The 24,945-nt window shown below is 35.9% G+C and overlaps 1 protein-coding gene across 6 annotated transcripts in view; it reads left to right on the forward strand.

The window, feature by feature from the left end:
* The window catches only part of Scaper (S-phase cyclin A associated protein in the ER), a 454,707-nt gene that overhangs the window by 297,808 nt on the left and 131,954 nt on the right, over positions 1 to 24,945 (forward strand). For all 6 annotated transcript variants that reach the window (XM_027925223.2, XM_071608497.1, XM_071608494.1 and 3 more), the window contains one exon: positions 14,466 to 14,581. In XM_027925223.2, the coding sequence (XP_027781024.2) occupies positions 14,466 to 14,581 (116 nt within the window). The remainder of the gene's footprint in view (positions 1 to 14,465; positions 14,582 to 24,945) is intronic.

Consider the following 24,945-nt stretch of genomic DNA (forward strand, 5'->3'; position numbering starts at 1 on the left):
GAATAGTAACCAATCAGGAAAGTAATAACTAGGAATTTCAGTCAAGACAAGTCAGACTTTGCAGATGAAACATCAAATTAAGTTTTATAAAAAAGTGGAGCAAGGGCAACATAACTACATAACTGCTGCAGTCTACTGGCTATGAGACAATGCCACATACAAGCCATCTGAAATATGATGACTATGTTTCTGGTCAGAAATACACCTTCTGAGGACATAATGATGTCTAAGCAGCTGGTAGCTTACAGAGCTTAGATTCACATTGTGTCTTCATTTATGGTTGCTGCTAAGTCGTGGAAGACAAAGCACACAGTCATAAAATTATTATTAAAGTCTACCTTCCCCCTTAAACTGGTCCAGGTATTCTATGTTTGGGTACAGTTGATGGTGGCCTTTGATGTTGCCCTTACTGCTCTGTTCATGGTAGAAATACCAAACCCATACTGCTATATAAGTGTCTTTGTTCTTTAAGGACACAAAATCCTTAAAGAACAATGGGACCTATATAGTAATGCCACAGGAATCCTTATACGTGCAAATTAAAGAGAAATTTAAGTCTGTTTTGGGATACATGGCAACTCATGTATGACATTCATTGAAAGAAAAATTGCCTTTCCTAGAAATAGCGGTATATTTTCTGTTTCTTTCTCTCTCCCTTTTAGATCTTATACTCCTTTATCTTTTCCATGGAATTATAGTACTGCACTCTGATCACTAATTTATGACATATGCAGTATAGTTTGTCCAAATTTCAGTCCTGTGTACAAATACCCTGTAGCTAGTGTTTTACTTACCAAGATTACATATGAAAATTAAAATGGTTTTTAGAAGTGTTTTTTAAATCTTTGTTTATGTGGTGCTGAGGATCGAACCCAGTGCCTCACAAATGTGAGGCAAGCACTCAACCACTAAACTACAACATCAGCCCTAGAAATGTTTTTAACTTGGCATTGTGAAAAGGAAGCATTAGGGTGTGCTTCTCACCACCACCCCCAGCCCTGGTTGGAGTTCTGCATCCTGTGACTCTACCTAACTTATTTAGCCTGAGATACTACCTCAAAATTATTAGATTCTTTTTATGCTTGATTTACCCAAATTAATTTTAATCTATTTCAAGAAGGATATTCTGATCATGTATCAGAACAGTTTGTCTTATATGTAAAAGATTCTTGATTTAAAAACCAAATTTTGTTTGAAAATTTACTCTTCTTTCTCTGTACCTCCTATATATAGTCAACAGCCAAGTTGGGTTCTTTTTTTTCTTTTTTCTTTTTTTTTTTTTGGTAATGGGGATTGAACTCAGAGGCACTCAACCACTGAGCCACATCTCCAGCCTATTTTGTGTTTTATTTAGAGACAGGGTCTCACTGAGTTGCATAGCACCTGGCCATTGCTGAGGGTGGCTTTGAACTCGTGATCCTCCTGCCTCAGCCTCCCAAGTCACTGGGATTACAGGTGTGTGCCACTGTGCCCAACCATCAAGTCTGATTCTTATAAATATAATTTATAGTCAGTCACCCTTCCTCTTCATTTGAATTATTACTACTGCTGGTATTGGGATCCTAATCATTTTTCAGTTGAAATGCAATAACCTATTTGGGTTCTTTGGTTTTGGTTTTTGTTTTTGTTTTCCCCTAATTCTCTCCAGACTGTCCTCTCTGTAGTTTCCAGAACTACTTTCAAAAGTGAAAAGCTAGGCTTGTCAATCCCTATTTTAAAACTTTTTGCTGGCTCTATGTTGCTTCAGAATTAGATTGAAACTATCTTTGCATACAAGGGCCGCTACAAAATATATTTTCTTCCTGTTTCTGTGGCATCAATATTCCCCACTGTTTTGGTCAGCTTTTGCATCACTGGGACCAAAATGTCTGACAAGAACAATTTAGAGGAGGGAATGTTTATTTTAGCTCCTAGTTTCAGACATTCAGTCCATGGTTGGTGATTCCATAGCTCTGGGTCCCAAGTGAGGCAAAACATCAAGGTGGAGGGGCATGGTGGAGGAACACAGCTCAGAATGTAACAGCCAGAAAGCAGAGAGGGAGCTCTGCTTACCAGGGACAAAATATAAACCCCAAAGAAACATTCCCTACTTCCTCCAGCCAAACCCTACTGGCTACTGGCCTATTATTACCACCCAGTTAATCCATATCAGTGGATTGATCCACTGATTAGGTTGCCTCTGAAAGTTCTTGCATTGTCTCACACATGAACTTTTGGGGAATTCCATATCCAAACCATAATACCCACTCTTATGCCATACTAACCATTTCCAATGGCTATAGTCTCTTGATTGGGTCCCATACTCTGTTATTTCTTATATAACTTATCCCCTAAAAACCCAGCTGTCTCCCACCCTACTCCTTTGCCTCCTCTTATCCCCCAATACACAACCACTTTCACCACATAAACATATTCTTTTGTTTTCCTTTGGTACTGGGGATTAAACCCAGGGACACTGAACCATATCCCCAGCCCTTTTTTATTTCTTATTTTGAGATAGTGTACTTCAGCATTTCTGCTGCTTAAGAAACACATAATTGGCAGTCTGTAAATATTTGTTAAAATAAAATGGTGGGGTTTTGTTTTTGTTTTCTTCTAGTCCATTTCTTGCCTTAAGGCAAGCAAATGCCCAAACATGCAAAACAGATGCCCGTTTGGGCCAAATAGATTTCTTTACAAAAATGACCAGCTTGGCAAAGTTAATGATGCTGAGAATTACATCACAAAGTCAGTCTATTCAGAGGGAGAAATTGGTGTTAATTTGAAGGCTTATAATACTAACATTTACTTACTGTTTCTATTCGCTTTCACTTATATATTCCAGGTTATATTGTACTCATTTCAAATACCAATTAGATGTGTTTTTAAATCTAAAAAAGCCTATGATTTATATCACTTATTTATTGAATACATAATCAAAAGGACAGATTTTAGTTATGTGAGATTTTTGCTTTTTTAGATTGGTCTTCTAAAATACCAACTTGATATTCCTTACATATTCTAGGTATTAGAGAGATCATTTGCTGAATTGATGTAATAACAAGCCTGTTATAGAATCCAAGACAGTGAGTTATAAAATATATCAGAAAAATAGTGGGACTGCAGATCACATACATTTACAAACTACCAAAAATAACTACTTTAATATATTCTGTGGAATATCATTCTCTCATCTATTGAAGAAATATGTAGAACCATCTCTAATCTAGAAGTTAGTAGTTTATCATGTGTATAGTGCTAGCATTGGTATAGGGAACCTTTCCAACACTAACTTTTTTTTTAGTTGTAGATAGACACAACATCTTTATTTATTTATTTATTTTTATGTGGTGCTGAGGATGAAACCCAGTGCCTCACCCTTGTGAGGCAAGTGTTCTACCATTGAGCCCCAGCTTCAGCCCCTGCCCCAACCCTCCAACACTATCTTTTTATTAACTATTTCATTTTACATACGTTTTAATTCTAAAAAGTTTTTAATATAGGGCTGGGATTGTGGCTTAGCGGTAGAGCATTTGCCTAGCAGTTGCAAGGCGTGGGTTCGATCCTCAGCACCACATATAAATAAATAATAAAGCATATTGTATCCAACTATTTTTTAAAAAAGTTTTAAGTCTAAAAAGTGCATGCTATGAGAGAAGAAATACAGTATGTGGGAAAAAAACTCTGATTCTAGAGTCAGACACATCTGGGTTTGGCTTGTAAATTAGCACTGTTTATGTAATCATAAGCAAGTTACTTATCTTCTCTGAGCTTTAGTAACCCCATGTAAGTGGAACTAACGGGAATAATAATTGTATCAACTGTTGTTATACTATATGAGACAGTCTTTGCAAGGCAGTACTTAAAAAGAGTGCCTGGTTTATGTGTGTGTGGTGTATATGAGCTCAACAATTGTTAGTGATTTCATGTGCCAAACACATGGGAAATAGCAGTTAATAAGACAGCTATAGGCTCTACGCTTGAGCAATTAAATAATTAGAATTTAAATGGTTATTATGATTAAGGAAGTATAGAGTTGTTCATGGATGTAGTAGGTCAGAGAAGAAAAGACCCCTTTTATAGGAGCTGAGACGGATAGACTAATTGAATAGGTAGATCCTTAGTTAAAATAAATATATTTATAAGAAGATTCATACTATAGTACAACTTTATTATATCACAAAGATCCCAGGATTTTCCCCAAGAACATTAAAAGTCTTCTGAAATGAGTGTCTGTCACTTAGCATCAAATGAAGTGGAAGTGAAATGTGAGGGCTGAAAAAACCTCTGGAGTAAGAGTTAATATTGGGGAAAATATTAACTGGAGAAAATATTTTAAATACTTAGCTGGAGAAATAAGGGGCTATGAAGAAGAGGAGATTTATATATATAGATATATATATTTATATATATATATATATGCAGATTAACTTACTTAATACAGCAACCACTTGAATTGGCAATTTGATTCCTGTTTTATGAAAAATAAGACTGAGGCATCAAGAGGATGAGTAATTGGGCTGATGTTTTGTGGTAATAAGTGGAAAAATTGGAGCTCAAACTCTAGAAGAATTATTATAGGCTACACTCTTATCCCCTTTGCTTTCAGACTCTAAATGATGGCTAGGACAGTACTTGCTCACAAGGTGCTTGCAATCTAGAAGATAGTTATTGGTCTGGGCTACAGCTGGTAGTGAATGATTTTGCAATCCTTTATGTCATTAAGTTAGCAACCCTAAATTGTCTTTCTGTCTGATTTCCCCCATGCAGTGTATCTTTTCTGCTTACCTTTCTCAGATCCTTGCCTCTTCTGTCCTTGCCAAAAAGGCCTCCTAGTATTGTGTACCATTTAATATTTTTAGAGGTATAGGTTCTTTTTAGGAATTTCACATTTATTTTTCATATGATTACTTTCTCATATTATGGGGATATGAACTTGCATGCTGTTTCAGACTGTATATTAAAAACTTTGAGAAAATATTAAATTAATCATCAAATTTCTCTTTAAATGAATTTCCAGGTAATGAGAAAGGGCTTTATATTTGCATTTGCATAAAAAAATAAGATTCTCTAATGGTCCCATGTTCTCCAGACTTAATGACTTCTCTGAGTTTTGTTTGCCTTAAATAAGTTCACCTTTGCCTTAAATAGTTCACCTTTAGTAAAGATCTTATTTTCACCAGCTACAAGTTACTAGTGCACATTAATTCTAATGGTAGAATTCGTTGGGGCTATATTAACTCATCAGTAAACATATGCTCATTTTTTTTTTTAGCAAAATCAAGAAGAAAGAACATATATTCTGAAAAAGTTCATAAAACTGTTCTCAACTTTATAACCATCATGTGCCACATTTTAATGGAGAAGAGACGTTCAGCATTGTTAATCAGTTTTCCTCCATGCCCAAAGTATAGGTTAACCTGGGTACCTTGAAGTACGAGTCTGAAAGGCTGCTATTTGCCATCTTCCTTTGCACTGTTTTTGCCTCCAGTTTTTGTCCTGTAGGCCTGTTTTGATGCTGGAGAATAAAAAGGTCTAAACAAGAAAACAGGCTCCAGATAATCCATTTGAGAAACCTATCACTAGCTATTTCCTTCCTTTCATTTCCTCTAGACTAAATTAAGCAGACCCAGTGATTTCTAGCCAGACCATTTCTAAAATCAGCTGTGTTTGACCTTCTTTGTTCCCTCTCACCAGGCTCTCATAACCCAAGTGCTTCTTGAAAAAAAACAAAACTGTTTTGCAGTAAATATCTTGTCATGGGCACATGCAGAAAGGCTTACCTGAAAGAGTATCTATGCTGAAGTTGGTGGCTGAGCCTACAGGGATGAGCTCCCATTCACTATATACAGGGGAAAAAAGAGTTTTTGAAAGAATGCTCTAGTTAAGAAAAATGTTGAAAGCCAGTCGGAACTGGAGCTGCAGGAAGCCCATCTTGAGCCATGCCATCTGGGATGTCTTCTAACCCTGGTCCCACAATCCCTCTGCCTTACCCAAGCCATGCTTCCCTCCTGCAGTGTACACATTTCTTCACATTTCCTGACAGTCTCAAGAACCGCACCACTAGTTAAAAGGACTACTCATGTTTCAGTCTTTTAGAATCTAGTTAGCTCTTTCATTTCCTTTTTATTTACTTGTGATGATCAAACTTGCATTCCTTTACGTTCTCTAAGTCTGGATTATCTCAAGATTTTTTTTTTTTAAGCTGCTAGGAATGCTGTAAGAGAGCTCAGGATCCCTCCTGTAATGCTACCTTGTCTTCTAAATAGGATGAACTAAAAGGAGATTCAGTCCTGTAACCAAAAAAAGGAATCAGTGGGAAAATCCAAATAAAGGCTGTAGTATATATTTAGGAGTGTGGTACCAATGTCCTTTCTCAATTTTGATAAGTATACCATGGTTGATTAACATAAAGGAAAGCTGGATTAGGACATACAGAAACTCTCTACTATATTTTGCAACTCTTAAGTAAATTTTTAAAAATTCTAGTAATATTGAGATCAAGATTTTGCAAATTTGGAATATTTAGTTGTATGCCAAAAGTCAAACATATATAATATATGTAGCCATACACTAGATTTTCCAACAACATTCTTGTTGTAAACCCATCACACTATCAGAAGTCAGATAAAGCTAGACTCGAATTCCCAGCTCTGCCTCTGCTGGCTGTGTTAATTTGAGCAATTAACTGATTCCTCTAAGATTAGTTCTCTTCATTGTGTGAAAGGAATATCAATTCCTGCCTCCTGTCTCGCCTGCCACATGATAGACCCTGAAATGTTGCTCTCAATAGCCCTCAAGGCTGGAACTCTGAGAAAGTAAAATTTGGGTTCTTTTTCTCACCATAAATTTGTTTCTACTTCTTAAAACTGTGCTTTCCCTCCTTCCTTAAGTATATAGGAGGACCTGGCTTTCTACTTTTCCTGAGAATAGGACAAAAGAACTAGTGCCAAGATGAATAAGGCAGGATGTAAGCAAAGATGGTTGGCAAAGGCCCTGCAGTTGATCTACCTGTCTCTGGCCTCCCTTTCTGGGTTTATCCCCTTCAAGCAGGCCTAATACTAGGGTCAGCCTTCCCTTGTCAGCCCAGAAAAGTAGGCCAGTAGCCTCTTCCACAGTTTCTAACTTACCTGTACTCCTACATTGACTTTCTCAAGCACATGGTGTTTCTAGACACCACCCCCATCGTGAGTTGATGGGCTTTCCTCTTATGGAATTTCTGATGTCAGAGTGTCAGAAATTAGACTGTACCTTAATTCTTCAATTCAGTGAACATTGAATACTTGCTTTTTTTAATTTTTTGCTAAATCTAGTATAGCACCAGATGTTAGAATACTCATTCTCTAGTTTGCAATTAAGTAAATAGATAATTAGCATGATCTAGTTTATAATTAAATAATAGAAAAATCAGTAAAGAAGCCCAAGTGTTATAATGGAGAGAAATCAGGGTACTATAGGAATACTTTTTTCCTTTCCCCTGTCATCTCTGAGGAAAAGTTTCTGAGCTCTAAGGTCCAGCCCCCCTGAAAGCTGTTAGACCTGGAAGAGTTTTTCCATATTACTGGTTCATCTGTCCTTGCCCAAAGCAAATTCTCTTCAGTTTCATAATCTCAAACTTGCTTTACCTCCAAGCTTTGAGACAGTCAGGACACTTGAGATGCTAGGATGAGGAAAGAAGGAAACTGCTGTGCTAAGACTTCTCAGGTCCTGCTGTAAACTAGTGGGTGGTGAACCTGGAATTTGGGAAAGATGGAAAGATAAAGAAATTGTACAGGAAACCTCATATATAGATCCTTAACTTGGGTCCTTCGTCTTCTAATTTTTCATATCATCATAGCTCTGAAAATAAATCATGTTGATACCAGTTATGTCCTAAAAAGCTACTCAGAGGAACTATTTCTTCCACATGCGTGCAGCTTCTTTGTTCCTTTATTATAGTATTAATCAATCTGTATTGCATTTATTTTTAATTCTGTCAGTCACTAGCTTGTGGGCATGACACAGCTTTGGAGAGCTTCATGATAGGGAAAATAAAAGTACTTTATGTGAGTTTTGTTCAATTGTAGCAGTGAACTCCTTACAAATATTTGATTCTCTATTTCAAAACTACTTCAAAAGAGTATTCAAGTCTTATGTCCTGCTTCTATCCTTCAATTTTTATATCACCCTCTTCCACCCTACTCTCTCTTCCCTTACTCCAAATGGGTCAAAAATGACACAGTCCCACTCCTTGTGGGAGAGTTTTCCAAAGGGTCCAACCTCTAATTAGTATCACAAAGGAATTGGTCCTTTGATCTTTTGAGAAGTCTTTTCCAGCTCTTGCAGGTCCTCTTACCATATTACCTAAACTGTAGCTTATAATTTCACTCCTTTTGGCACCATGTTCCCACAAGTTTATAATTTCATTCTTGTGATAGCCTTGCCTCAGAACCTGAGTCCTTTAAGTGTTATTGTCTGTAGCTGAATAACTGAACATAGACATTTATGTAGGTTATGGAGATATGAAGAAGCCAATAAAGCTGGCATCCAAATCTTATAAAGGAAAAATAGAAAGAGGACCACCGGTTCATTCTGCCTTTTTTTTTTTGGGGGGGGGGGGTTGTTTTGTTTTACCTATTAAGCCTCTTAACTCACCATCCTCCTGCCTCAGCCGCCAGAGTAGCTAGAATTACAAGTGCTTATTTCTTTTAAAACTAATGTTACGGGTGAAAAATAATAGAGGAATAGGATGATGTCCTTTAAGGGTAAGAAAGTTTTCCTTATGGGGAACAGAACCATAAAAAATTTTACTCCAGGATCCCCATCTATAAATTGGACTACTGGGTAGCAAATTTATAGACTTGCCAAAACCACTTGTATTATCTCTAAACAGTTCTTAAGGTGCCACAGATGCTCAGAACACATCTAGCCTATCCTGCTAATGAACATGCAAACAGTTTTTCCCATCTGCCACCTCTGTCTAAAAGGTTAGGGAGGCCTTCCTCCATAATCACAAAGAACATAATTACTGTCTACAGAAAAGTCACATACAAAGGCCATCAGCCCTTGCAAGCCACCAAAGATTAACAGCTGCCTCTCCTTTGATTGGGAGAGGTAATAACAGTTACTCTAGTTAATAATTGGATGGATTCCCAGGCCATGTACTTCAGATTGAGGCTGTCATTTTTTTTGCTGGCCTTTAGCTAAGCTGGGTTATTAGAATGGAACTGCTAATCCTATTAGTTGTCAGTCTCACAGTGGGAGAGAGCAAGGGAAGGCAGATCCATTAAGGTGTTATGCCACATTCATAAGGAAAGCCAAATATTTCATCTTTGGAGGTATTTTTTTCTCAATCAAATCAGAATTATAAAGCTCTTTATGAAAGTGTTTTCCAGTTTCACATGTCTGAATGCAGAGTGTTTGGAAAAGAAGTAAAAGGGAGAAGGAAAGCTACTTAGCTTTCTAGAAAGAGATATTTTTAATGATTGAACAAACTTAGCTTGTTACCTACAATGCATACATCCTGATTGGATAGGTTGAGGTAGAAGAGTTTAGGCTTTATAATTTAATACATAGATACAAATAACTTTGGGAAAAGTAGAAAATAATAAGGGCTACAAAAGAAAATACAGTTAAATATCCAGAGAGCTTTGACTTTAGTTGAGGGGATCAGGAAGGCTTACTGGAAGAGGCAACATTTGATCTGGGTCTTAAAGGATTGAAAGATAGCATTTGAACAGTACAGGTTGAGAAGGTGACAGTTCGGATGGAGAGAATAATTATGGTAAAGCATTTTTTTTTTCTGGATACTGAGAAAAATGGGACAAGTATAAGACAGTGTATTTGAGGAGCATCCACTCCTACTGTGGCATTAAGTAAGGCATCCAGAAATGTAAAGAGAACCATATACAGGAAATACCAAGTGATTTGCACAAAAAGTTTGTGTGGTAGGACTAGGAAGGAACAGAAGGTAGGAAGCTTTGTGCATCCTTTAGGTCTGCCTGGATTGTTGTCTGAACTTCTTTTGTGTTCAATGTCACATGCTTGAGAAGCCCTTCCTCCTTCCTTCTTTGCTTCCTCCTTTCCTTTCAGCATTGGGGTGACTCATTACTGAAGTAGCTTGATTTCCCCCTTTTTTTCTTACCCATAAGTTAAAGAAGTCATCTCAGATATCATAGGATTGTTTCATTTATCTCTGATATATATATAGAGGGGGATGAACTGTTCTTCTGAGCTATTAAGAAATGGGATTCAGTGGGCAGTGTTCCTACTTGTTATATGTATACGCCTCTATATTGTGTTAATCTATAATATCTCATGGGACCTTTTGCTATCTGAGAGATATTCTTTCATTTGTTCATTCTTTTGTTGAATCACTCCTCCATCAGATATTTACCATTGCTGTTCTATGCTAGGACTAGGGCAGGGAAAGAAGTCAGACTACACTTAAGGACCAGACAAGAAAATGGGACTCTAAAGTAGGACAGAGCCAATGAGATGGGTAGAAGTTGATGTGGGACATGAGGGAGAAGTTAGGAGGATAGTGAGCAGTACCTCAATCTGGCCATGCTCTATGAAAAGAGAATGCAGGGGTGACTTGTTGCATCTCTAGCCCCAAAGTGTTCATAACCAGAACCTTGCTTCACTCCTAGGGAAGATTTGTAAGATTTTTTTATTTCACAGTTAGTTTTGCCTTTTTGCATTATTTCCTTGAAAAGCTGCAAATGAAAAATTTAAACTTCATTTTCCAATAGTACATTAGGGTTTTTTTTAATTGGCTTTATTTGAATGGGTTTTATCCTCCTGAAACTAGCTGATTTTTGGCCTGCTCAATGTCTATTAGAGTCTATGACATAAATTTTTCATGAGGTCACATCTATGTTGTTGGAACAGCATAAAAGACTTTAAGTTTTGGGCTTTTTTTTTTGGCATAGATGTATACATTAAAATGGTCTGCTTTTACTCAGTCCTTTTCCCCTCCACTTCCGCATGTTGATTCAGTTCCTTTCCATTGTGGAAGGTCTATAGGAACAGCAGTGCTGCTGCTGTTTCCCTGTGGACACATAGACCAATCAATGGATGCATTTGCTTGGCTTGAGGTATGATATACTTTGTTTTTGAACTGAGAAATACCAATACATAAAGGCATTACACTACAATAAAGCACAGGAGGAGAGTTTCATTCCTTTCTTGATGGTTTTTATGGAGGTTCGAAATGAACATGTCCTTCAGCTTGCAAAACTGAATCTCATTCTTCAGTCATGAAGCTAAGTCACAGAGGAAAAATATTCTATGAAGTGAAGAATGGAGGATTTATCCTAGGATCATACTAGATAAATTATTGACTGTGTTTTCTTAGTTACAATCATGTAAAAGTATCTTTGTCTGTCTTCCCTCTCAAACTATCATTGAAAACCCTTGATTGAGCACTGAGTGCAGTCCCCTTTGATAAGTGTTGGGGGTATGGTGATGAAGCAGACATCATCTCTGGCTTCAGCAAGCTCAGAATTTAGTATAAATACAAAGATGAAATGGTAGAAGATCATGAAGGAACAGTATACGCAACACACAAAAGCATATGAAGAATTTGGTTGAGATGCTGGAACATGCAGGGAAGATGGGTGTTAAAGAAGGGTCAGATTCTAAAGAATCATCAAAGGTATTTGGGCCTTTTATAGACAGGGGAAAAAGAAGTCATTGGGGTATTTTAAGCAAATAGATGTGATCCCGTTTACTCTTGAAAATATTTCCTTATAACATACACAAGCATCCAAAACAGGACTACTCATATACAGTCTGCAGGCCAGTGCCAGGCCATTGTTACCAAAACATGATGAGATAAATACACAAATCAAAAGTTTTAGCAAATTGACAAAAGTGTTTTTCTGTTTCTTATACCAAATGTTATATAAAAGCTGGGCTCCAAAATCTTTCAAATATTTTTGAAAGAATCACAAGGCTATTTGACCATAGCTACTAAAACTGAACCTATTCTCACTCTGCAAACCACTTCAATACTTCTATACTATAAAATACTTTATTACTTCTACCAGTATTTCATTTGTATTATATTACACAAAAGAATCAATCTGTAATGGAGTAAAAAATTTTAAGAACAGAAAACTAGCTTTTATCCTAGATTGGGGAAACAGTGCTGTAGAGAATGGACTGGTTGGGATAAGCCTGGACCCAGTCATACTAATTGGCATGTTGCTGTAATACCTCAAGCAAAAGGGTATGAGAATGCAAATTGACATGGCATTAATAGAATGGGAAGAAGTCAAGAGCTATAACAGAAGTAGGATTATCAGAATTTGGAGACTGAATCAGTGTGAAAACTGAGGAAGAAGGAAGAGTCTAGAAGAGGAAAATATATTTTTGAGGATCTGCTGAGAGTTGAACCCTTATCCCTGTGCATTACTGTGATAGCATGCTATAAAACTTTATTTTTAATTTTGGAGTTTTTTGGAATATGTAAATTAGCTTAACTCATCCAGCTATAGGATTATGACTATTGCAGTTTTCTCTGTACATACGTGACAATACAAAGGCTATATTATTATTTTCTATGTATATTGCTGTCACATCACAAGGAAGAAAGAATGGTAGCAACATTTACAATTTAAATAAATGACTGAGCTTTTTAAAATTTCTGATTGTAAATTTTATTGCAAAAAATATTTTTCATTTAATAACAATCTTTCCCTGTTTCTGGCATAGGGAAGAGAAGAGCAATTCTTCTCTTTAGTTTTTAATTGTTAGTTTTTAATCTTAGAAGTATGTGTTCTTACTGGGCATGTTGGTGAATGCCTATAATCCCAGCAACTCCAGAGGCTGAGGCAGGAGGATCACAAGTTCAAGGCCAGCCTCAGCAACTTAGCAAGTCCCTGTCTCAAAATCAAAAAGGACTGAGGATGTAGCTTAGTGGTTAAGAGCCGCTGGGTTCAAACCTTAGTACTGCTCTTTACCACCCCACCAAAAGTGTGGGTTCCTATCTAGTTTCCATATTGATTTATATAATCATAAAATGTATTTTACTGTGCACAAAGAGGGAGCAATGCAATGATTAATACACATACTTGATTATACTGCCAAACTCCAGACATGCTGGAGCCATTAATTGATAGATTAATGCCCAGAACATCAGAAGCATCAGGCACACATGTTTGACAGAGTCTACATATACATATCTCACTCCTATCCATCTCAATCACCAACCAACAAACACACACTTTAGTGTTTCAAAGAAGCTTCAAGGCTTGTTGAACTGTAGAATACTATTAGAAGAGCTAAAAGGTAGTATTATAATGGTGGGGTTATATTAGTTTGCTAGAGCTGCTATAACAAAGAATCACAGACTGGATGGCTTTAGCAACAGAAATTTATCTTCTCTCAATCCTAGAGGCTTGAAGTCCTAGATAAGATGCCAAAGGTTTGGTTTCACCTGAGGCCTCTCTTCTTGGCTCATAGATGACTGTTTCTCGCTGTGTCTCACTTGGCTTTTCTCTATGTAAGGCATGCCCCTAGTGTTTTTTCTTCCTCTTATAAGAATATTAGACATGTTGGATTAGTACTCCATCCTAACAGTCTCTTCAAAGAACTTATCTCCAAATATAGTTACATTCTGAAATACTAGGGTTTTTGAAGTTTGGGGGACACAATTCAGGTTGGAACAGGTTGCATCCTATTTTTTTTACATAGATGATGCAATGATTCTGCCTATTCTGAAAACCAAAATGGTGTAGCAGAGAATTGCTCTTCTCTTCCCCATGCCAAGACATGCAAAGAAAGTGGAGAAGTTCCTTCACACAAAAATTATATAAAATACAGACATAGTATAAAAATAATCTAACCATTTTAGCTATATATTTTCTCCCCATTTCAGCTACAGTTGAGTTCTGAAATGTTTGCTGAGTGCTCTCCCTAAGGTAGCTGAAATGAGGAGAAAATATATAGCTAAAATGGTTACATATTAGATTTCTTGTACTACTGAAGAAAAACATTCTAGTCCAGAAAAATCTGTGAAGTCAATTTATCTTCTTAGGTAGTAATTAAGATTACAAAATGATGTGGTTTTGTAAGCAATTGCTAAAAAATTCTGTATAAGATGACTTTTTATCCTACCTTGAAGTTCTTCTCCCCCTTCCCTCTTTCTTTTGCCTGACTTAAAATCTTAACTTGCATATAGAAACCTTTCCTGACCCTTTCCCCAAAATATAATTGCTTCCTCCATTAATCTCATTTAAAAATCTTTTATCATCAAGTACTTAAAGTAATGTCATCTATAATTATGTGACTAATGTTGATTCCATTCACCAAATTTTAAGCTTCCATGCCTCTTATTTTCACCACAGTTGACTTGTGTTTCCTTGCTTTAAGAAAACATTCAACATATATTTGTAAGGTAATTAAACTAACAGAATATTCCCTACTACAAATAAATATTTCATTTGGTTATAATTTCATCCCTGGGAAATTGGACTGACTTCATTTGTATTTCTGTCTAGAATATGGCAGATCAGATTGCATTTCAAGTTGCTGGTGGATTAACAGCCCTTGAACACATCCTTCAAGTAGTGGTCCCAGCCACAAATGTGAACACAGTTTCACGAATTCCTCCTAAGTAAGTACAGTTTTTAAATCTGTCTTTCACATTCCATTTGTGAGTCATTTCTGCCCTATGATTTCCATATGGGGGACCACAGGAAAATTATGTGTATATTTGGTTTTGAATAGTAAACGCTTACACTCTCTATTAGGGAGCAAACAAAGGTGCTTGATTTCACTTACAAAATTCAAATTGAGCCGGAAAAGCCTTTATAAGGAAACCTCTTTGTCTACAAATTACTCTAATCATTGGTCAAGAAGAATTGGTGAACTACTGAGCAGTTTTGCTTCCAGAAATTGAACAGAAATAAATAGAAATGAATATTAATAACAGAAAATTTAATTTTTTATTAATTAAAAAAAATTTATATATGACAGCAGAATGCATTACAATTCTTATTACACAAATAGAGCACAATTTTTCATATCTCTGGTTGTATACAAAGTATATTCACACCAATTTGTGTCTTTATATATATACTTTGGATAATGTCCATCACATTCCACCATCATTTCCAACATCCTGCCCCATCCCTTCCCCTACCCTTCAATAGATGAATAGATTTTTTAAAAATATGGCATATACACACACACACACACACACAATGGAATGTTACTCGGCAATAAAAGAGAATAAAATTATGGCATTTGCAAGTAAATGGATGGAGTTGGAGAAGATAATGCTAAGTGAAGTTAGCCAATCCTAAAAAACCAAATGCCGAATGTTTTCTCTGATATAAGGAGGCTGATTCATAGTGGGGTAGGGAGGGGGAGCATGGGAGGAATAGACAAACCTCAGAAAATTTAATTTTTGTGTTGTGTGTAAAAAAGGAGGTAAGTACATTAACAAACTGAAATTTGAAGAAATTCCATGTACAGAAAAGCACTCTAAGGCTAAGACTTCCATAATCTAAATTCCCAACCAACCAGTTGCTGGAACTGAATAGCACTTTTGTCATTAACTATAAATTGTTCTTTGTCATAAGGATCCTGCACAACATTTGGATTTCATCTCTGCTTTCCTAATTCTTTTACTCCTTGGCCACTGAGATTTAGTAGTATAGAGGGTTATTTTAGAAGTATTGTATTCCTGTTTTGTTAACAAGTACAATTTCTGGGCTTTATTGGAGACTCTTATTTAGAGGATTTAAATGAGATGTTTTGATAAAAGTTCATTTATACCACTGAGAAAATTTTTTACTATTTAGTTAATATAGTGAAGGCAATATGTCAGTTGTCTGTTGGAATACAACAGGAGAGAAAAAGTCCAAAAGTTTATCTTTTTCCCTGAGAGACATTTTAGTAAAATAGAAACAGCATTGGTTTTGTATTCAGACAAACTGGGGTTCTAGTTTGACCTCTACCAGTTACTAGCTGAAAGAATTTGTGCAAGTGGTTTAATCTCATTGCATGTGTTTTGACATCTGGTAAAACAGGGATGATCATATTCAATTCATAGTGCTAATAAGGGGGATCAGTTCAAATGATGTATGTAGGAGCTCTTTGTAAACTGTTAAATGTTAGGAGAAAGTTTTTTAGGTTACTGTCTTGCCTGATTTAAGACAAGTGTAGTCTGCTTGACTGGAGATATTTCCAAGTACAAACTTTTTGGTCATTGTACTTATCACAGTTTTAAAATCAGAGCATACCCATCAGGGTAAGATTGTCCCATTTTAATTTGAGGAAAAAATAGGTCTGCTCCTGCTGCTTTGGCTTTTATAAAGTGTACTTGTGTATTCATATCACACAAATTAATAAAGGTGCTTTTTATTTCTTTACAGTATATTATTTTTTCTGCCCATAGCAAATGAGCCCTATTCAAGTAAAGCAATATTAATTGAATATAATAAAAAATAAATTTAGAATGATTTAAAGCAGAGCTTTACTTACTAGAATTATCATTAGCAAGATATCACAAATTGATTCTCCCAAGTAAAATAAAATGAAACTTGTGACTTTATGCAGTTTACCCACTTGACAGTATTGCATCTACTTGATCTTTGAGTTGATGAGACAGAAGTTAATTTTTATTGAGTGTCTTCAGTGCCTAGAATGTGCTGCGTGTATTGCTTTGTATACTCTCAGTCACCAGCAAGCACATGTATGGTTCACTGCCAGATGAGGGTTGGGAAAACTCATTTGGAGTACGACTGCCACCTGAGAGAACTGTCATGTTCCTTTAGAAACAGTGCTTGTGCCTTCCAAATGGCAGCAAAAATGTTCAGAATTGCTCTCCTATGACTATTATGATTTTGTCCCCCAAACCTTTTTTTTCCTTTCTCTTGGGCTAGTGTAGAGGCTGGTGTAGTTCATCTTAGAGTGGAAAAGAGACATGTCATTGTGTTCCAGAAGCAGATACATACTCTTGGGCTCTCAGTCCCAATGCCTATGGCAATCATTTTCTATGGATTACCTTCACAGGATCAGTAGTACGCATGTGTGCTCATGAGAATTAGATTGAAATAGATCCTGTCCTTAGGGAACTTAATCATGAAAAAGTGAGATATATTAATTTCTAAAAATTCGTAATGCCCTTCCTATGTTACCTTTATGAAATAATCGCCCATGTACTACACACAAGACTCTTCAAAAAAAGGAATGTTATGCTATATATCTGGTGTCTCTGGACTTAGCATCTTGAAATGCCTGGCTCATGTACTTGCTTATTATTATGGTTTCTTGAGTCATTTGGCTGTTCTCTGTGGGGCTCAGCTACTATAAAATCTTTATCTTTATCTTCAGTTTACAGCACAGTCCAGACATTCCGAGTTTTCACTATGAGCTTCCTTCCCTATTACTCTTTCACCTCTCTTTTTGACTTGATATTATTGCCTTAGCTCTTTTTCTTTTCTTGTGTCCTTTTTGTTTTGTTTTTGTTTTTTTCCAGAGGATTTTGAATACCAGTTGTTCTAGGGATTGCACCCATGCCTAGGCAGCTGTATTTTACACCAGGTGATGCTTCCTTTATTGGTCATAGCTGATTAAACTCAAAAGAGGGGACATTTGATTCAAGAAGAACCAATCTATAGAGCAACCAATAATATAGGTTTTATAATCCAATATGAAAAGTTAAACTGGGCCAATCAAGTTTCTCTCTCAGGACTTGGCAGTTAGGAAATTGCATAACTTCAAGTCAGTTTTTCCTTGGGTATTTGAACTTGAAAAAGTATGTATAAAAACTTCTGGGATGGCCATTACTGGGCTGTGTGTACTCCCAAGTTTAGCAGGACTAAGGAAGGCCTTTTGGGGCCAAAAAGAAAAAAGAGGAGGCCGGACCTGGAAATGAAAGCAGGTCCAGTCCACAGAGCTAGCATTGTTCCTGTCCTCCTGAGGTCTGGTGGTTCATGTTCTCCTCTATTCACCTGAAAGTCCCCAGTAGGCTTACAATAAATAGCTCTTTTTACTTGAAATATTTTGAGTAGATTTTCATCCCTTCCAACCAAAAGAGCCTGAGACTTTTAAATACAAATATTACACGTTCTTTTAACTTTACATTGTATTGAAAATATTTGACTATGCTATGAGCCTTTCTTGGAACCTTGTAATTGTTTTTCTAAGTCCTTTCATATTAAGGAAGTATGAATGCCTACCATTGAAAGTAGGAGTGAATAGAGAAAGTTAACTGTGAGTTCCCTAGGATATAGTTCTTTATGAACATTAAATGGCATTCTGATAAGCTGGAGCTCACTTAACTTTCCTTTTTTTCTACTAACCACAATTTGAAGAATCTATATAGAAATGACGTATATTAAACTTGCTCTTTCTAAATCCCAAAGTAAACACACTTAAAATAATGCATCTACAATGAAGAGCTTATCTTCAAAATCGAAGAAAATATATTATGCATGGTTCTTTAAGAATACTATATAAGTTCTATAAGAATAGATAACATTATTCCTCAGATTCTTTGTAGCTCAAGTATTACCTTCCTACAAGCCATTGGATCCCAGATTAAATATCTCATTATTAACTTTAGAATTAGCACTTTATAAACAAGAAAAATGTATTTCCTCAGATCCTGCTGTCTCAGACATGATCATAATGGCCACATTCCAACTTCTTAATTTAAAAAAAAAAATTGTTCATGAGAAACTTAATCATTTCACCAGTGCTATATCTGAAATTTAGAAGATTGTTGCCTAATATGAAGATAAGGTTCAGATGTTCAGAAGGTGAAAAGATCATAAGAGTAACCATCCACAGATGCCTCTTTTCCTCACTTTCTCCCTTTTCCCCTCAAATTCTAGCAGGATTTTAATTCTGTAGCTACAAGATAAAGGTTTTTATATTTTTAAGTTAATAATGTGCCTTTATTGATAGATTTATCAGTGTAGTTTACTGCTAGGGAAAAAATACAGTGTTTGTAGAAGACAAATGTTAAATCATCTTACAGTGCTTAACACAAAGAATAAAATCATTGGTTTGTATCATTCTGAGGCAGGCATTTTTCAAATTGCAGTTTCATTCTTTTCAAGGAAACCAAAAATTCCTCCATGTTACCTATCTACCCACAAACACGACATACTCCAGTACACTATGAGGGTTTTTCAGAGCATTGCATGTCTCTTATTCCTCCCCCACCCCCTCTCTTTCACTGAAAAGAAATGCAAAACTTTATTCCAGAAGGTGTTGTTGTTTTACCTGAAGTGCCAGTTCTGCTACTAAAGACTGAACTCATACTTGATAAGGAAAAATTGTACTAGTAGGCATTAGATCCATGTTTTCTGATAAAAGCAGCAAAATTGAGACTTTTCTAACATAACCCAATCTACATTGTGGCACTTGCTTTCCATGTGGAGCTATCAAGTATATTACATTTATTCAACCAGCCGGAGTCTTTGGCATGTTTTTACAAAATTGTGATTTTATATGAATGAAGAGATTAAAGCTGAACTAATTTTCTGAACTAGACAGAGCATCCTAATCTGGTGTTCTCCTTTCACTGTCTTTATTGGCTGCTTGGTATCACCCAAGAGGTACTACCAATCTTTAATTATTTTGTGACTTTCTTCTGTGTTCAGGTATTTTTGTCTTCAAAGAGCTTACATCATGGTTGGGAAGATAGAACTAAATTAGTAAGGTATTCTATACTACACAATACAACAAAACAAAATTATTTAAAGTATAAGCAGAAAAGTACTATATTTAGTTCAGGGTTGGAATCTGTGAAGGTCCAATTTGTACTTTTTTTCCTAATTTGTGAGCATAAGCTTTCACAAGCTTATGAATACAATTAATTGATATTATTAAAAATACTGTTTTCATTTCTGTGAATTGCTGAGTGTTTAGTGTTATTCTGTTTGTTTAGTTTTTACCTTTTGTTGGGGAGGAGTATTGTTTGGTTGATTGGTTTTGGATTTGGGACTTACATTTTGTTGGGAGTTTTTTGTTTTTTTGTAGTACTGTGAGTGCAAGAAGTGATCTGTGAAATCAGTCCTTTTTTTCACCTGGCAGGTTAAAGACGAAAGAAAAAGCTAACAGAAACTGGGAAAAGTGAACCAGAATCCACTTGTAGCTGTTTGTACTTATGAGTCTTAGAAAAGAAATAACATGTCTGTGTACCTGAAACACCTTTTTCAGAACTCAAATCAGGTGGAAAATTTGACATATATTTCATCAAAGGATTTACTTCCCATAAGTTGTAGATGTAGATATTATAGAACTAGAACTCATGTACCCACCTCAGGGTGTCTATTAAATTATGGGCTCTCATAACATGAATAAAACAATATTTGCAAGTGCAGGTGAAATGTAGAATACAATCCACTGTTAAACAATTGCTTATTCCTTGCAGGATTATTTTAATGTAATTTTAAATATTTTTAAATAAAGGTTTACTAAAATTGAATAACTTTCCTCAGTAGACAATAAAAATTTTAAAAAATGTTTTGCAAGCTAATTAGCCATAATGATTGATAAATACTCCTCTTCATTTGACATATTGAGGTATTTTGTTTATGTCTCAAAAGGCTTTACAGAGATAGTTACAGTTGACAGCTGTTGTACCACTAATAAGATTAAAGTAAAGAAATTAGTTGTGTCAACTTTAATCTGCTGTTTAAAACTGCAGACCACCTGGGGTCTTCTCCAGAGCCAGCATGTTCATCTGTGAATTTTAAATTACATAACCAGATCCTACTTAAACACATATCTAAAGACTTGCTAATCATAGCTGTCTTGCATTAACAAATTTATGTTAGCAGTAAAAATAATGCTTTAGCTTTAGAGTTTAATATTAATATATTAATTTGATGTTCACCCTACATTTTTAAATGTATTATTGTAATCTTTGAAACAACACTTTCTCAGGCAGAGATTAATTTGAGGAAATGCAGAAAGTCTAATTACGTTGGTGCTTAAAATAAATATGATTTCCCATCTAAAATTAGAATATGTCTCTATGGAATAATTAAATTATTTATTCTATTTGTGTTGAATTGACCAATTAAACAGATTCTTGAAATAACACATCTAGTTGAAATTTATTACACTTTTCTCTGAGGTATTGTTATAGTTAGTTTGATTTTAAAATTAATTTTGGTATTGTTGAAATATTACATTTTATATGATATGCAGAATAATAATTATCTGTGATTATTATATTAAGTTGGGATCTAAACTCAAGTGTAGGATGCAAATAATTTATATCCCCACAGTGGTTGGTTAGTAAGCATTATTAACATCTCATTTAAAAAAAAAAACAAAAAATATTTTGAGCTGATTTGCTATTGCAGCATCTTTGCCTCCCCCATTCATTGTCCCCTCCTGCTGGTAAGTGTTCCAGCATGGAAAAGAATAGGGCGGCAAGACTGGGAAGGCAGTGTATATACATTACTTACTAGTTAACATAGTGCCATAGATTTTTTTTTTTTAAAAAATCCATTCATCCACAAAATATCCAAATATCACAATTATTCATTGCAATAAAAACTCCAAGATTGTGTCCCAAGTTCAGCTTCTCTGTGGTCACAAAAATCAAAATTGAATAATTTCCTCCTCTTTAAATGTTTTACAAAATTCGTTCCCCAAGTTTTTTTCTGAGAAGACTTTTTTTATTGATCAAGACTTCTTTATCTAATTGTACTGATTTAATATATTTAATTTGGTCAATAAAATAAGATCATTAAAATATTTCTTTATGCGTGAGACCACATATATTACTTTTTATAAGTACATTTTTCATGTCAAATACTATTTTTATTTAGTTCTATTTAACACATTTATTCCAGTCAGTACCATGCATTTAAAATCTATTTGATACAACAGACCCAAAACAGACACCAACAAAAATTTTCTCCCTTGCCACAGTAAATAACTTTATAAACATAAATCAGCAGTCTTTTTTCTGTTAACCAACTATAATTCTCCATGTTTCTCTGTAATTCAAAAGTCACTATTTTAGCAACATATACTACATAAAGTCATTCTTTCTATGAAGATGTACCAGAAGATGGATTTGATATTATTTTTTTAGTATACTCTTTTTTAATATACTGTCTTTATGTTTGTAGATGAGAGCTGTTTTTGCTTGTTTTTAAATTTTAAAGATCATAAACCTTCCATGTGTTTCTGTCCTGAGAAGTTTGATAGTTTTTTTTTTAACCTGTTTTGGGAGAATAAAATACTCTAGTCATTGATTTTTGTCATCAAGATATATTTTCAGTTCTTGCTGTGGATCAGAAAGTGTCTTAGGTGTTGTAAACACAAAAATCAAATAAAACAGGCAGTTAATGAACTTGCAAAAGACTTGAATAGATTTTTCACCAAAGAACATATACAGATAACATATAAGCACATGAATATATGTTCAAGGAATTTAAGAAATGCAAATTAAAACCATATTGAACTACTTCAGCAATCAACTATAATCGCTTAAAAAATAAAACTGATAATATCAAGTTTTTTTTTTCTTTTTTCGTGGTACCAGGGATTAAATTCAGGAGCACTCAACCACTGAGCTCCATCCCCTGACCTATTTTTCTCTATTTTATTTAGAGACAGGGCTTCAATGAGTTGTTTAGCTCCTTGCTTTTTGCTGAGGCTGGCTTTGAACTCACAGTGCTCCTGCCTCAGCCTCCCAAGCTGCTAGGATTATAGGCGTGCGCCACTATGCCTGGCAATACCAGCAGTACTTATGAGCAGAGAGATAAGTTAAAATTCTCGTATATCACTGATGAGAAACAAAATGATACAGCTACTTTGGAAAGAGTGTATAGTAAGTTTCTCATAAAGTTAAACATATACTTAATGTATGGCCCAGCCATTCCATGCCTAGGTAGTTACCCCAAAGAAATAAAAATACATGTTCTCACAAAAACTTGCAAATGAATATTTATAGAAGCTTAACTCATAATCACCCAAAACTGGAAATAATCCAAATATTTTCACCTGGTGAATGAGTAAACAAGCTGTAATACATTCAGTGACATACTACTCAGCAATATAAAGGACCAACAGGCCCAAAAACAAAGAACAGAGATGCTGCTGCCGTGCTGGGTGGTCCCTTCTCTGGGCACTACCTTGGTTACCTCTGCCAAGAGAATTTCCATGCTCCCTCCGCGGTAGCTGCCGCTGAACTGAAAGTCTCCTGTCAATCAACTGCTGCTTGCACCGCTACTGCGATTGCTGCTGCGTCTGATTCCGCTGCTGCCACCTGAGATCACCTGGAGGTCTTCTTTCCGGGTGCTGCTGCCACAGAAGAAACCACTGCCCCGGATGCAACTGAAGCCAACACTGCTAGTGATGCTGCCCCCACAGCTGCAATTGCAGCTGCTCCTGCTGCAGCCGCCACTACTGCTACCCACTGCCTGCTGCCAACAACCACCACCATTACCGCTACTGCCATGGCCTAGAGTACTGTTTCGGGGGAGACTCCAGGTTTGGTTACATGTGGCTGCACCCATTTTGGGACACCAGCCAGGGCCTGCGGCCTGGGTGCCTTCAGGTTTACCACCACAAGAGCCTGTCTCTGGGGACTCCAGCTAGGACCTGCAGGTCCAGTGTGGGGGTGCCTGCAGATTTGGAGGAGCCTGGGGTCTTCCTGCTCAGAATGTTGGTGGCCCTTTTCTTGATGCTACTTCTCAGAGTTGCTCCTTTGCATGAGTGTATCCCTGGTGGTCTCTCTACAAGTAGGAACAGCATTGAGATCTTGGAACTTCAACATGGCTGTGCCTGAGGTATCTAAAGCCCAGATCCGTGGAACATAGACTAGGTGTGCCACAGCTGATCTGGGTTTGGTGATCCCGAGAGACATAGAAGCAGGGCTGAGAAATTGTTGAACACTGACAGAGACAGTTCGACTTTCCAGCAAGATTTATTTTATTTTATTTCATTTTTTGATTCACTAACCTCTTTACCATATGTGGAACAGGATGTTTTTTATGCATCAGTGTGTAGAGCACAATGATATATGAAGGTTGTTTTCCTTTTTGTTGTATTCTTATGTCTTTAATTTTTTTCTCTACATTTGTATTCTTCCTCTCTCTTGAGTCTATTTTCTTAGATTTTCATTTCACATTTTCTCCAACAGCCAATCTCTGTCAGCTCCTCTTCTACTCTTCCTGTGAATTTTTACCTCTAGCTTCTCTCTTCCTCCCTTATGAATATTCCATACTACACTACCTCTGTTCTCTCATCTACCATTTGAAATTGTAAATCATTTTAACAAATATTATGTTTGTACTATAGATAGTTATTGAACTCATCATTTTGGTTTAATGCAAGGAAGCAATAGATGCCTTAGTGGGAAATATCCAAGAAGGAGTTCAGATTGTATATAGTTAAAATGATATGTGAAGTAAAGGATAGTATAAGAAGTGAAAGACCCTTCAATAAAGAGTTAGAAATCGTGAAAAGAAAAAAAAAAAAACAGAAATCCTCGAAATGAAGGAATCAGTGAACCAAATTATAAATTCAATAGAAAGCATCACCAATAAACTAGACCACATGGAAGACAGAATCTCAGACAATTAAGACAAAATATATAATCTGGAAAGTAGAGTTGAACATGCAGAAAAGATGGTTAAGAAACCATGAACAGAACATCCAAGAATTTTGGGATAACATGAAAAGACCAAATTTAACAGTTATCGGGATAGATGAAGGAGCAAAGATACAAACCAAAGGAATGCACAATCTTTTCAATGATATAAAAGCAGAAAATTTCCCAAACCTAAAGTATGGAATGGAAAATCAAATTCAAGAGGCTTACAGGACCCCAAATGTACAAAATTACAGCAGACCCACACCAAGACACATTATAATGAGAATGACTAACACAGAGAATAAAGATAAAATCTTAAAAGCTGTGAAAGAAAAAAACAAATTATGTATAGGGGGCAACCAATTCAGATCTCAAGTGATATCTCAACCCACACTCTC

Source organism: Marmota flaviventris, chromosome 2 (genome assembly GCF_047511675.1).
Source record: "Marmota flaviventris isolate mMarFla1 chromosome 2, mMarFla1.hap1, whole genome shotgun sequence".
Taxonomy (NCBI): domain Eukaryota; kingdom Metazoa; phylum Chordata; class Mammalia; order Rodentia; family Sciuridae; genus Marmota; species Marmota flaviventris.